This window comes from Octopus bimaculoides, chromosome 2 (genome assembly GCF_046866305.1).
Source record: "Octopus bimaculoides isolate indiv1 chromosome 2, ASM4686630v1, whole genome shotgun sequence".
Lineage (NCBI taxonomy): Eukaryota > Metazoa > Mollusca > Cephalopoda > Octopoda > Octopodidae > Octopus > Octopus bimaculoides.
In genome coordinates this window covers 17,149,102-17,164,101 of record NC_142929.1, presented here as the reverse complement: position 1 = coordinate 17,164,101, position 15,000 = coordinate 17,149,102, and the positions used below count along the sequence as shown (strand labels likewise).

At 35.8% G+C, this 15,000-nt stretch overlaps 2 protein-coding genes across 3 annotated transcripts in view; one reads left to right on the top strand and one right to left on the bottom strand.

Annotated features, from left to right (window-relative positions):
• Positions 1-14,191, bottom strand: part of LOC106881601 (uncharacterized) — a 39,194-nt gene extending 25,003 nt beyond the window's left edge. The window contains exon 1 of the mRNA XM_052975800.2: positions 14,059-14,191. Coding sequence (XP_052831760.1) covers positions 14,059-14,068 — 10 coding nt within the window. The 5' untranslated portion in view covers positions 14,069-14,191. The remainder of the gene's footprint in view (positions 1-14,058) is intronic.
• LOC149136880 (uncharacterized) overlaps positions 1-15,000 on the top strand; it is a 153,754-nt gene that overhangs the window by 75,462 nt on the left and 63,292 nt on the right. The gene's annotated exons all lie outside the window — the stretch shown is intronic.

Sequence of the window (15,000 nt, the reverse complement as noted above, 5' to 3'; positions counted from 1 at the left end):
AATTCAATCGCCAAAAGCGATTTTATACAGAGAAATCTTCATAGTCAGAGAGGCAAATATGATAAATTACAACTAACATCTGCAAACGGAGCCAGGAATATGGTAATGAATTATTACATAACCAAGAAAGAAGAACTTATTCATTATTTCGAAAAAGAAGTAGCGCTGGGGATTCACTACTCATTGACATTGGATGAATACACATCAATTCAAAATAAACAATATATGAACATAAATGTTCATGGGAAAGACAATCATTGGTCGTCGGGTCTTATTGAGATCCACGGCTCCCTTAATAGCAGGAGAACAGAGCAATTTGTGAGAGGACGTCTTAGTGAATTTGGATTGGATTTGGATATACACATTGTTGGCTGTACGACGGATGGTGCTTCTATGATGGTGAAATTCGGAAAAGAAATAAGACCTGATCACCAACAATGTCTCACACATTGCATACATCTGTCTGTGATCGACATTCTCTATCAAAAAAATATTGAAAATATTGCCTCAACCGATGAGACTGATAAAAAAAGGGAAGAGATCGCTATAACAGACGATAGTGATGATGAAGCTGACATAAGCTAACAGGACATACTTTTTCAAACAAATTTGGCTCACGAATATGCTTGTTTTCTCCAGCTAAAACCTGAATTTAACAAAGTTTTGAATAAGGTAAGAAAAATTTCAAAACTTTTCCGTAAATCTCCTACAAAAAATGAAATTTTGCAAGATTTTGTACGAGCGAACTTTGATAACAGAGAATATAAACTTATATTGGATTGCAGAACTAAGTGGAATAGCATATTCCATATGATTGAGAGATTTTTGAAATTGAAAAGCTGGATTCCTAATGCTCTACGAGCAGTACTTTCCACATATGCTGTGGCTGACGAAGAATGGAAATCTCTCGATTTACTATATGAAATTCTGCATCCAGTAGAAATTATTTTGAAGGTTATTTGCACTGATGATATGGATTTACTGAAAGCGGAATATTCTATAGAATTTTTATTGAATAAACTTAATATCGTCGGCAACCCTTTGGCTCGTGAAAGGCTTATGCATAGATATAAGAGAAGAAATGTTGAAACCTTGACTCCCTTGAGGTATTTACATAACCCAAGGAAGTTTAAAGATGAATTAATTTCTGGACCTTTTCTTTTTTTAATGAAACATTTAAGGAAGTATGCTGAACAAACATATAGGAGATAATTTCCTGAACATGACACTGAGAACACAACAGAATTATACAAAGAAAATCAAATAGGAGGAGACCTAAAAACAAATGTTACTGTTGTCCCATCTACTTATGAAGGTAATGAACTCATGCGTGAATATACAAGCGCAATGAAGAAAATGAAGGAAGTAGCAGATGGATTTGAAATCTCTAAAGAATTCGAATATTTTGAAGCAACTTCGAACAGAAATGAAAAGCTTGAGAAACTTTATAGAGCATTGCTTACAACTAAAGCAACTAGTGTCCAGTCGGAAAGAGCTTTTCAATTACTGGACTTTTCAACACAGAAATTAGGACAAGTTTGTCAGGTAAAACACTGAATGCATTGTGTTTTTTAAAAGATTATTTTCGAAGGAAAGTGAATCATCAAGCAAGTCAAGAAACTTGATTGATTCTCAAAAATAGAACGACTTGGAAAAACGTTGCATTCCTGATTAAATAAATAAAATACCATTATTTTTTGTTATTGTTTGTACGTAGATACAGATACAGGCACCACCAACATATTTGTGGATATCAGTCAAACTGTTACTTTCTCTCTTTCTCTGTGTATGTATATAAACAAAATACAATATATGACAAACTTCTTCGTTACAGGGACACCGCTCTAAATCCACGAAAACCGGTTTTTAACCGGTTTTGAGAATTACTTGTACTTAAACTCGGTTTTGGGAATTATCGGTTTTGTGCGAGCCCTAGCCCATACCCTCAAGTTATAGAATATTTTATGAATGCGTTATTTCAGCCTGGCTGTGTTTGTAGACAGTTGAAAAGAATACTTTTACCAAAAAACTAAAAAAAAAAAATAATAATAAATGATAACATCGTAGTTGTCTCCTGGCAACCAACATTTTTAGACCCAGTCCGCTACTGTATGTATGTATGTGTGTACTCGTGCATGTGTGTGTTTGTGTGTATGTATGTATGTATGTGCGTAAGTATATACATGTATGCATGCATTTATGAATGTACGTATGTAATGTGTGGATGTATGTGTGTATGTATATCTGTATGTATGCTTGTATAAACGTATGGCAGGCAACTACGGCAGCATAATTTTGCCGTTAAGGACATTATCAGTAATTAGGGTAGCCATTCAATAACATCGTAGTTGTCTCCTGGCAACCAACATTTTTAGACCCAGTCCGCTACTGTATATACTTAGCATTTCGCACAGCGTGCTAATGATTCTGCCAAAACCCTAACCCTTATCGATTGAAATTATGCAAATTCACAAACAAAGCGTAATATTCCACTTTCCGTCTTCCCCTCTCTCGCACTTTCTCTCTCTCGCTCTTTCTCTCTCTCACCCTCTGTCTGTCTGTCTGTCTCTCTCTCTCTGTCTCTATCTCTGTCTCTCTCTCTGTCTCCATCTCTCTCTCTCTCTCTCTTCCTCACCCTCTCTCTCTCTGTATATATAACTACTACGTTGTTGTTGGCACTCCGTCGCTTACGACGTCGAGGGTTCCAGTTGATCCGATCAACGGAACAGCCTACTCGTGAGATTAACGTGCAAGTGGCTGAGCACACCACAGACACGTGTACCCATAACGTAGTTCTCGGGGATATTCAGCGGGACAGTGTGACAAGGCTGACCCTTTGAATTACAGGCACAACAGAAACAGGAAGTAAGAGTGAGAGAAAGTTGTGGAGAAAGAGTACAGCAGGGTTCGCCATCATCCCCTGCTGGAGCCTCGTGGAGCTTTAGGTGTTTTCGATCAATAAACACTCACAACGCTCGGTCTGGGAATCGAAACCGCGATCCTATGACCGCGAGTCCGCTGCCCTAACCACTGGGCCATTGCGCCTCCACATAACTACTACATGCGTGGGACATTCTGTTTGTGGGTGTGTTTGTTTGTGGAGTTGTCAGCTAACTCCCCCTTATATTGTTTTATCGTGAGTAGAAATCATGTCAGGAAACCTCGTGGCATACTCAGATTGTTGAAAAGAAAAAAATCGATGATCACAAATCAGCGGCCAATTGAAAAATTCAATACGAGTTTTGAATGGGAATTTCCATAAGGGAATTATCTTTCTGCCATAACTTTTGCATTTCTCAACCGATTCGCTTCAAATTTGGAGCTACAGGTGGAAAATGTTACGAGGATGACTATTAATGAAAAATATTTTACTTAAGCTGTAAGGGGTGGACAAAAAGCCGCATGAAGACGATTTATTCAATTTGATTGCAACTTTTTATTCGCTCAATAACTTTTGCATTTAACATCCGATTCACTTCAAATTTGATTTGCTGATAGATTAAGTCCTAGTAAAGGTATGAGACGAAAAGTTTTTTCCACAACCATTTCGTCGCCATCTATGTATGGTGCAGGAGTGGCTGTGTGGTAAGTAGCTTGCTTACCAACAACATAGTTCCGGGTTCATTCCCATTGCGTGGAACCTTAGGCAAGTGTCTTCTACTATAGCCTCGGGCCGACCAAAGCCTTGTGATTGGATTTGGTAGACGGAAACTGAAAGAAGCCTGTCATATATATGTATATATATATATATATATATATATATATATATATATATATATATATATATATATATATATGTGTGTGTGTGTGTGTGTGTGTGTGTGTTTGTATGTCTGTGTTTGTCCCCCCACCATCGCTTGACAACCGATCCTGGTGTGTTTACGTCACCGTAACTTAGCGGTTCGGCAAAAGAGACCGATAGAATAAGTAATAGGCTTACAAAGAATAAGTCCTGGGATCGATTTGCTCGACTTAAGGCGGTGCTCCAGCATGACCACAGTCAAATGACTGAAACGAATAAAAGAGTAAAAGAGATATATACATACATACAAACATACAAACGTATGTTTGTATGCGCGACTAACCCAGAGTCATACATTGGTGAGACTTCTAGGAGTATCAATGATAGGTTCAAAGAACACCTGGACAACTACATTGAAAAGAAACCTAACTCCATCTTCTATCAGCATGCTGTAGACTGCCACAAGGGCTCCTTAGGGAGTCTTAAATTAAACATCTTGTCCAAACATCCCACTGATGCAATGCTGAGACAAGTCACTGAAGCTGTCTGTATACAGGAGTACAAACCCTCTCTCAACCGAAAATCCGAGTGGGGTAACATCTAGATTCCACACGGGAGTACACCTCTATAGTCACCCTTCTTTCTCTTTTACACGTGGAATTCCTTTCCATACATACATGTGGAGATGCATAATACATACATAGATGTTATTATATATAACCGTATGAGCGTATATAGTTTGATATGTGTGTGCGTGTGTGTAGATGTATGTGTGTGTGCACGTGTGTATGTGCTGTGCGTTGTGTATGTGACTATGAGTGTGTGCATGCATGGGCGTATGAGTATGTGTAGATATGAGTGTGTGTAGATACATCTATGAGTGGTATGTTTATGGAGAATAGTGTCATACATATTTGTATATATGTGTGTGTGTATATATATGTATAGGTGTAGTGATGACTAAGCGTATATGCGTGTATACTTTAAGATATGTATAGTTGTGAGCGTGTGTGAGTGTCAATATGATTGTGTATACTTGTTTATATATGTATAAGTAAGGTTATATATGTACATATATGTATCTAAGACGTTGTATCAATTCACCGTTAGACGATGGTGAGAGGGGCAAACGCACACACACACACACATATATGTGTGTGCGTGTTTACATATGTGTATATGCATATGTATATATGTGCGTATATACAACCTTCAACAAAGTAACTGTCATGTATACAACTTGAACTGACGCACATATCAGTACATAAACATACATTCACATGTACATACATATGCACACACACACACACACACACACACACAAACACGTCTACACACTTACCCTATTACTCACGTACATCCATAAGTACATACGTGCATACTAACATACATACATATATACATACATGTGTATAGGCATGCACACATGCATACGCATGTACACAGATGCATACGCGCACACATGTACACGCACATACATACACATGTACATATATATCATGAACTAACTATTACTTTCTCAGATGCAGCACAGAATTTTATCAGTGAACAGGTCGCGGTCTTAAAGCGACGAAAATATTTTGACAAATTAAATTTAAATGTCGAAGTGAATCTAACGGATTTTGTGTGTTATTTTAAATGGCTTATAAACACCTTCCACGCTGCAATTGTTTTCGTTCTAGCACACGATCTCAGATCAGGTCACTTGCTATGCAAGTGCATCTCCGTAATATATATATATATATATATATATATATATTCTTTTATTTGTTTCTGTCATATGATTGCGGCCATGCTGGAGCACCGCCTTTAGTCGAACAAATAGATCCCAGGACTTATTCTTTGTAAGGCTAGTACTTCTGTCGGTTTTTTGTCAAACCGCTAAGTTATGGGGATGTAAACACATCAGCATCGGTTGTCAAGCCGATGTTGGCGGGGGCGGGGGACATACATACATACATACATACACATATATATATATATATATATATATATATATATATATATATATATAAGAATTTAAGGATTGGAGAAAACGCATGTTATAATTGCATACTTTATTCCTACATATGTTTCAAAGGATTACAACCTGTGTGATCCATAGGGATCTTTGATATTAAAATTGTAACCTTCTCATCAGAGAAAGCATGGGAATCATCTTAAACGTAAGACATTATGACCCATGCTTTCCCTGATGAGAAGGTTACAATTTTAATATCAAAGATCCCTATGGATCACACAGGTTGTAATCCTTTGAAACATATGTAGGAATAAAGTATGCAATTATAACATGCGTTTTCTCCAATCCTTAAATTCTTAAATATACTCAAATAACCAAAATTTCAAGGAGTTCCTGCCTTAAAAACATGAACTAAACCACAGTTATTTTGTGTTCTTTGCTACATTGGTTTCTATTAACCCATTTATTCTATCAGAAGAATTTTTATTCATTAAGATAGAAGAAATACACATAATTATATATATATATATATATATATATATATATATACATACGACGGGTTTCTTTCAGTTTCCGTCTACCAAATTCACTCACAAGGCTTTGGTCGGCCCAAGGCTATAGTAGAAGATACTTGCCTAAGATGCCACGCAATGGGACTGAACCTGAACCATGTTGCTGTTAAGCAAGCTACTTACCACACAGCCACTCCTGCGCTTATATATATAATTAAAAAAAAAACGTGTAGTAAATAGACATACGAACATATACTAAATACAATGACGAACGGAAAACACAGTTTACCAACTCTTCTTCAATTATCGACCAGAAGGTCGAGCGCAATTTCGGCCATTATGAATAATACTGCTTCCACTCTGGAGGCACCAGCAAGAAACTTGCCGGGAATGGGGCCAAAACATTACAAAACGAAATACTATTTATGTAACGCATGTACTCATAATTTTTTTAAATATTTATTTGTAGAAACATTCTTGGAATATTTTTGTGCCACTCAGTCTCTTTCCTTTACTTTCCTCTTATTTCCTCTCTCTCTCTCTCTCTCTGTCTTTCTCTGTTATCCTCTTGCCACTATCACGTGATCCGTGACGGCCTAAGGCTGCGTTCGTTTTCGCATCGCCTTCGATCGGATTGGTCACGACTTTCTGAGCTGCTTGCTCTATAGTCCTGTAGGAAAGTGGTTATACACCATTAGATGTACACCGCTTCCGTACATTAAATTTCTAGAAGAAACAATGGAACGCAGATTCTGAACAACATAACAATATTTATTTACAGTGGAATTCAGTAGCTCGTTGCCCTAGGTTACTGAGACGCCTTCTGAATGATTTCCGTGGTTATTTGTGAAGCTCTGGTGCTGACATGTGAGAGAGCTCTGTTGGACGTCTTGGCTCGACGGAGATCAGTCAACGAAGATAGTGAGAAAAGGCGCCAAAGCTGGGTGTCGAACTCCACGCATGCGCATGAGACTCTTCCTGTATTCCTTCCGGAACTAGTCCCTGCGCATGCGTGGATAAAACTCCGGACATTGAACATATAACAGTCGTCTGCTATAAGTTGTCACTAAACAAAGAAATCCCTGAGCTAAAAGGTGGTCTATATAGGGATGATGCTTTATTCATCATCTCTAGTAATAACAAATCATTCATTGAGAGAATAAGAAAGAAAATTAGAAATTTTTTTAGAAGTTTTAACTTAGACATTACATACGAATATGGTAATAACATTGTAAATTTTTTAGATACCACTCTCAACATAGAAACTAGATTATACCACCCATATAGAAAAGAAAATGAAGTTACTAGATATGTAAGTAGATTGTCCAATCATCCACCTAATGTATTAAATTCTATAGTTAAAAGTATTTCTGAGAGAATTACTAAATTATCTTCCAACATTGATATATTTAATTCTAATTCAAACTACTATAATATGGCCTTGTCTAAAGCTGGATATGCCCAAAAAATTTATTTCCTTAGTCCTGGTAGGACATCTCTTCTTGATGCAGATAATAATAATAGTAATAATAATGATAGTAGTACAAATGGTAACAATAACAACAATAATAATGATAATAATAATAATAATAATCATAGATGTGATAACAAACCTAATAACTTAAGTAGTAGTAATAATGGACCAAATAAAAAGCAACCCTATTTGCCTAAAAATTTAACTAATAAGAAAGGTAATAAAGTGCATTTTAATAGTAAACTACATGCTAACACTAGTAATAAACCAATGTTAGTAGACAGTAATGTTGAATCAGATGATAAAAATAATAAGCATCCCACAACTAAAAGAACTTCCAATCATAATAATAATATTGTTCTGGGAAGTAATAGTAATCAAAGTATACCCCATACTCACCCACACAATAAATTTAAGAGAAAAAATAAAACTCTATCTGGTTAAATATACCCTTCAACTGTGCAATATCCACAAATATTTACAAAAAATTTATGAATATTTTACAAAAAAATTTCCCTTTTTCCCACAGATATAGTAAAATCTTCTCTTGTCATACAGTCAGAATTTCTTACTCTACCCTTCCTAATGTAGGTACAATCATAGCTAGGTTAAACAAAAAGAACATCAGGTCAGCTAGAATAAATGAAGTTAAAAATAATGGTCATATGAATACGCATAATAATCTAGCTAATACCAATAATGATGCTACTAATAATTATACAAATAGAAGTGAAAATAACAATGACAAAAGAAATTATGAAGATAATAACAATATGCTTAGTCCTACCAACCATAATTTCAACCAACAAATAGAATGCAGCAGTAATGACGTTGCGGTTTTAACTGAAGTTGATGATAGGCCCAACTCCAATGGAAATAATAGGGATCAAGGACCTAGTTCATATAATATCAATATGCCTAATGTTGAAGGAATAAGTCTAACTGATAGCACATCAAGAAACGAGTTAAATAATGATGGTAATGATCAATATATACCTAAGAATAGAATTGAGGAATTGATAAATGATATTAGTGTAAATAATTGTAGTAATAATAATAATAAAGATATTAGAAATAATATAGGTGGGGTTGATAACCCCACCATGTGCAACTGTAGAAAAAAAGTCCCATTGTCCTTTATTTGGATTTTGTTGCACCCGTAACATAGTGTACAGATGCATCATTAGTACAATAACCGAGAATTATATTTATATAGGATGTAGTATTAACCTGAAACAGAGAATATATAACCATAGGTCCTCGTTTAGACTTAGACATAAGGCAAATAGTACGACATTGGCAAGTAAAATTGGGAGTTAAAAGATAATGGTATTAATTTTAGCCTTAAATGGGAAATTATAAGAAAAGCTCAACCTTATAGAAATAATAGATATGGATGTGAATTGTGTTCTATGGAAATATATGAAATTTTTAAACTTAGAAATAATCCTAATCTAATCAATAATAGATTAGACCTTAGGGTATCATGTGTACACTGCTCTACTCGCACTTTTAAATTTAAAAAAAAAAAGTTTTTATAAAGTAGCTAAAGTTATCAAATTATAGTACTTTAACTTCTACTATGGTCATCTAGGACTATCAATTAGCACATATTTTTAAATTGGAAATTGAACCTTTATAACATATATTCCTGATCTCTCACCTTAACATTTAATCTACTTGTGCTAAATATGATTTCAACTTTACTCCATAGAAGATTTTTTTCACACCACTTCTGCTATTGCTGCTAGTTTTCTCAATATGCATCTTAACCCTATCTAGCTTATAAGAATAGGAAATTCTCATAAGTTTTTTACTTTATTTAATGCTTGACTTTAAAAGTATCTTTATTGTTGCTGTTATTACAGCAATAGTTGTCTTGTTTTATTTTGTATTTTTAACTTAAATAATTATAATCCTTATGCCCTAAATTAATCGAATCCTTATTCAATTAATATTCTTTAATTAGCCCAGGTTAACCTTGAAACAAATTCATGAATAATGAAACTTTTAATCAATCATCAGATTCCTGTATTGATTATCCTTGTTATTTCCTAACACCTTTTCTTTTTTCAGTCCCTTAAACCTTAGTAAACACATTATTATAAACTAATATAAATCCGATACTAATTTTTATTCACATTATAAAAATAAAGCTTACCTATGTGTCTCCTAAATAGTATCATTATTTTATTTTCAGCTATAATTTTTTTTAAAAATAATTCAAAATAGTTTTCATGAACCCAATATACTTAATATCCTTAAACTTTACACCCTATCTATAGCCCCTGAATTCAATACTGACATTACTTCATGATTTTTGTATAAAATAATTACATCTCATTTTATTTATTTTATTAACATACCTCTTATTGTGAAAATATTAGTTAAACTAATATTGTTATCTGTATAACTATACTGATACTATATAACTATACTGTATAACTATACTGTATAACTATACTGATAAGAAGGGAAATAACCCTGAAATCCGGATACGTTCGTGCTGCTGGTCGTGGTGAGAGGGATAACTCCCTTGGCAAACAGGACACAGTCGTGTGTCGATAAGCCAGCTGGAGGAGATGTCCTCCTGGGGCTAAAAGCAACAGTAACATCCACCCCTAGGGGTCAGCCACACTTAAGTGGCAATATACTACACTTTATCGTGCAGTTACTGTTAATACTTCATTTAGAGAATTAACATTGCTTGTTTTCACCTTTTCAATATCAGTGAAGAATGTCACTGGAAAAGAAGATATAAGATTTTGCCAGGTTTTTCTCTCTCACCAAGGTCATCAGCTGTCGAACGCCGAAGAAGGGAAATAACCCTGAAATCCGGATACGTTCGTGCTGCTGGTCGTGGTGAGAGGGATAACTCCCTTGGCAAACAGGACACAGTCGTGTGTCGATAAGCCAGCTGGAGGAGATGTCCTCCTGGGGCTAAAAGCAACAGTAACATCCACCCCTAGGGGTCAGCCACACTTAAGTGGCAATATACTACACTTTATCGTGCAGTTACTGTTAATACTTCATTTAGAGAATTAACATTGCTTGTTTTCACCTTTTCAATATCAGTGAAGAATGTCACTGGAAAAGAAGATATAAGATTTTGCCAGGTTTTTCTCTCTCACCAAGGTCATCAGCTGTCGAACGCCGAAGAAGGGAAATAACCCTGAAATCCGGATACGTTCGTGCTGCTGGTCGTGGTGAGAGGGATAACTCCCTTGGCAAACAGGACACAGTCGTGTGTCGATAAGCCAGCTGGAGGAGATGTCCTCCTGGGGCTAAAAGCAACAGTAACATCCACCCCTAGGGGTCAGCCACACTTAAGTGGCAATATACTACACTTTATCGTGCAGTTACTGTTAATACTTCATTTAGAGAATTAACATTGCTTGTTTTCACCTTTTCAATATCAGTGAAGAATGTCACTGGAAAAGAAGATATAAGATTTTGCCAGGTTTTTCTCTCTCACCAAGGTCATCAGCTGTCGAACGCCGAAGAAGGGAAATAACCCTGAAATCCGGATACGTTCGTGCTGCTGGTCGTGGTGAGAGGGATAACTCCCTTGGCAAACAGGACACAGTCGTGTGTCGATAAGCCAGCTGGAGGAGATGTCCTCCTGGGGCTAAAAGCAACAGTAACATCCACCCCTAGGGGTCAGCCACACTTAAGTGGCAATATACTACACTTTATACTGATACTCTATTCAGACTAAAGGAAAAAAACCCTATTTGACCCATATACCTAGGGTTTTAATTCCTCAACTTTTTGATAGTAGTAAAATGACCTGGTACCACTCTGACCAGGGAAACCTTTATAATCTAATACATTTATAGCCATGTCCATGCATACTGCTTACACCTTCCCTTTCCTTAGAAGTAATTGTCCCTTATGCTAGATAAGAGACAATAAAATCAGAGACAGTTAGAACTTTGGCCTAGACTCAATTACTAGCCTGATAAACAGAGTATAGGCCACATAGAGAACATTTCCTTAATCAGTTGCCACCATTCTAAAACTAAGCATTTAGGCACAATCTATATTTGTATATGAATACATATATTGTCAATACACATTCATGCACTCGTGACACATCCACATATTATACTACAGGCATATATATGTATCTATATGCGTGACTCCATTAAGTATAGCTATATATATATAATGTATTATTGTATTTGTGGATGACCATGTTGCCAGTTTAGCCAATAAAAACACACGCCCAATATATTTGGTGTTCACTTGCTTCTTTTTTATCTTATATAGTGTATATAATGCGTATGTTTTTAGTGGCTAAACTGGCTTATACACACACACACACACACACACACACATATATAAATAAACTTAGATATGTTTCGACCAAAGTATGGTCCAGGTCATGTCTAACTTAATAGCACCACCTGATAGGATTATCTAAATCCTTTTTATAGTCAAGATTTGTTTATGGTCCATTCAAGTAATGAGTTCTTATTGAGTGAGTTCTATCCAGGTATGGGTGGCTTGTCAGGTATTCCTTGAAGAAATCTGTCTGGACTCCGTTTAAAGCTGATAGGATCCATTTCCTTTTTTATCTGTTTCGGGACAATGTTAAACAGGGCAGGGCCTGTTGAGGAAAAGAAATTATGTCGCAGTGTACCTATATGTTGTGATCCTGAATTGAGCAGGGGACGTATGGCTCGTGGTCCCAGCCTTGGATGAACCTTGAAACTAATGTTGAGGTCGTTTGGGTAATGCTGGAGGTATATTTCCCACATCGTAGAAATGATGTACCGCTCGCGGCGGCGCTGGAGAGAGTAGAGCTTCAAGGCTAAATTCCTCTATTTACATAATATCGAGGTCTCTTTCATTCTTTTGTTGTCTTACCATTTCTATCAATACACACACACACACACACACACACACACACACACGCTTATTTATTTAAGGAAAATAAGACAAGGTAGAGAATACTAAATTAAGTTTATCACGAAAAACATTTTAGTACCAGTTTCAGTCTTTGCGACTTTTTCAACTTAGAGCAAAGCATGAAAAACAACTGAATTGCGGAAAAAATAAATGAAATGTTTTAAAAAATATTTCCATAGTTTTCAAATGCAAGGGACATTTTCCTTTTTTCATTCTGTCTCTGTCTCTCTTTTTTATCCTTCTGAGTTCTAGCAGCAGTTGGTAGTAGTTTGATAGGAATTCAGCAGTAGTAGTAAAGAAAGGAGGTGGCGAAGAAGAAGAAGAATAAGAAGAATGCGGGAGTGGTATGACAGTAGCAGGATGTTGGTGGAATCCTTTTAAATGGTCAGTCCTAAAAGTGACCTGTTGTGGCTGGAATAGTAGTGATTGGAATTGTTCTGAATAAATTTATGTCAAGTAACTCTTTTGAATATATCGTTTTTAGTATTTGCGTGTGTGTTATTCTAAAGTCATTTGTTGCAGCATTTATGTTTATATATACACAGATATAAGTATATACATATGTATGTACGTATGAGGGTAACTGCGGCAGCATAATTTTGTCGCCAAGTAAACACGGTTAGACATTCAATAACTTTGATTAACTTTTATCAAATTTCTTGGTCCTTAAATTTTCAAGAGAAAAGTATTTATTACCTTAATATAATATTAAATAATAATCCGTTCTACTATAGGCACAAGGCCTGAAATTTGCGGGTGGGTATTAGTTGATTACATCGACCCAGTGTTTCACTGGTACTTAATTTATCGATCCCGAAAGAATGAAAAGTAAAGTCGACCTCAGCGGAATTTGAACTCAGAACGTAACGTGCGATTCTGCCAGCTCGCAGTCTTATAATATTAAATAATAATATTCAAAAAGTGAGAAGAAAACTGTAAGCAAATTTACTCCCTTATCGATTAAATTTATGGAAATTTACTAACAAATCTACATAATGACAATGGTCAATATAAAGATCTTCACTCGTGAACGACAATTTTTTTTTTTTCAGAATCGAATCCTCCATAACCAAAAACGTGGGGTTCCGTAAAAAAAAAAAAATCAATATATATCCATTTTACCGAAAGTTATGACGGAAAAATCGAATCTTGTGAATTTTCCGAAAGTCCTCTCTCTACCCTCCAGGGTCGTTAGCGCAATTCCTTTTTTTTTATTTTCGTTTTCTACATATTTGTTAACACCCAGTAGGTTGGTTTATAATAATAATTTTTTTTTGTTCACGTGTGAGCAAGTTTGTTTACACTGTTCATAAATTATCATCCGTAATCTACCAGAAGGAATATTTGGAATTCTAGTCGCACCTAATTTACCGAATTTTGCGTGTGTGTTTGGAAACGGTTATGTAAGCTTTAAAAGTGTTATGGAAACATTAAAAGTCGATCATATATTACTTACAGGAATCCATGATTGTTAAGCGGAGCTGCTGAGTGAAGTATGTAAGTGATGGAAGAAAGCAGTGTTAAATCTGTGAAGATTGATGACCCACTGCTTGCCTTAGCGTAACAATATAAACTATTCAACTTGGTGTGAAGTTAGAACAATGTTAGCAATAACTTTATATGAGAGGCGTTGCAAGTTACGTCACTAAACTTGGGCGAATCATTCAACAGGAGATCACATTATGCGAGTAGCCTACAGATAATCAACACAATTATACCCAGCTGTTACAATTCTTTGTAATTTTGTTATGGGCGAAGGAGTGGCTGTGTGGAGCAATGCTTTAATCGAACATTGTAAATATAATCAAATTATTATTGTATATTTAAAATTGTAAATATTTAATCGATACAGCTACTTCATCCCTTTTATGTTTGTCTGTCCATGTTCGTCCCCTCTTTCTAATACCTTTATGGTAAATATTTATGAAATAAAGTAGCTTGCTTACCAACCACATGGTTCCGGGTTCATTCCCACTGCGTGGCACCTTGGGCAAGTGTCTTCTACTATAGCCTCAGGCCGACCAAAACCTTGTGAGTGGATTTGGTAGACGGAAACTGAAAGAAACCCGTCGTATATATGTATGTGTAGTGAAACTACCTATCGCCATTAGATACAAACTACTATCGCCATTAGATACAAACTACTATCGCCATTACATACAATCTTCTCATTTAAATATAAATAAATGCGAGCGTAGTAGAGAACCCATTCCTTGTCCATCACGTGACTGATAATTATTCGAATCGGCAACTTCTTCGAACCTTTCCCGCCAGAACGCAAACTGACCAATCACGGCCCCTAATAAGGTCACGTGATAGAGTAAAATTCTAAAGGCATTTGGAGCCCTCTTAACGCTATATATAGATCAACTCATACCCAATAATTTGTCTCGGTCCA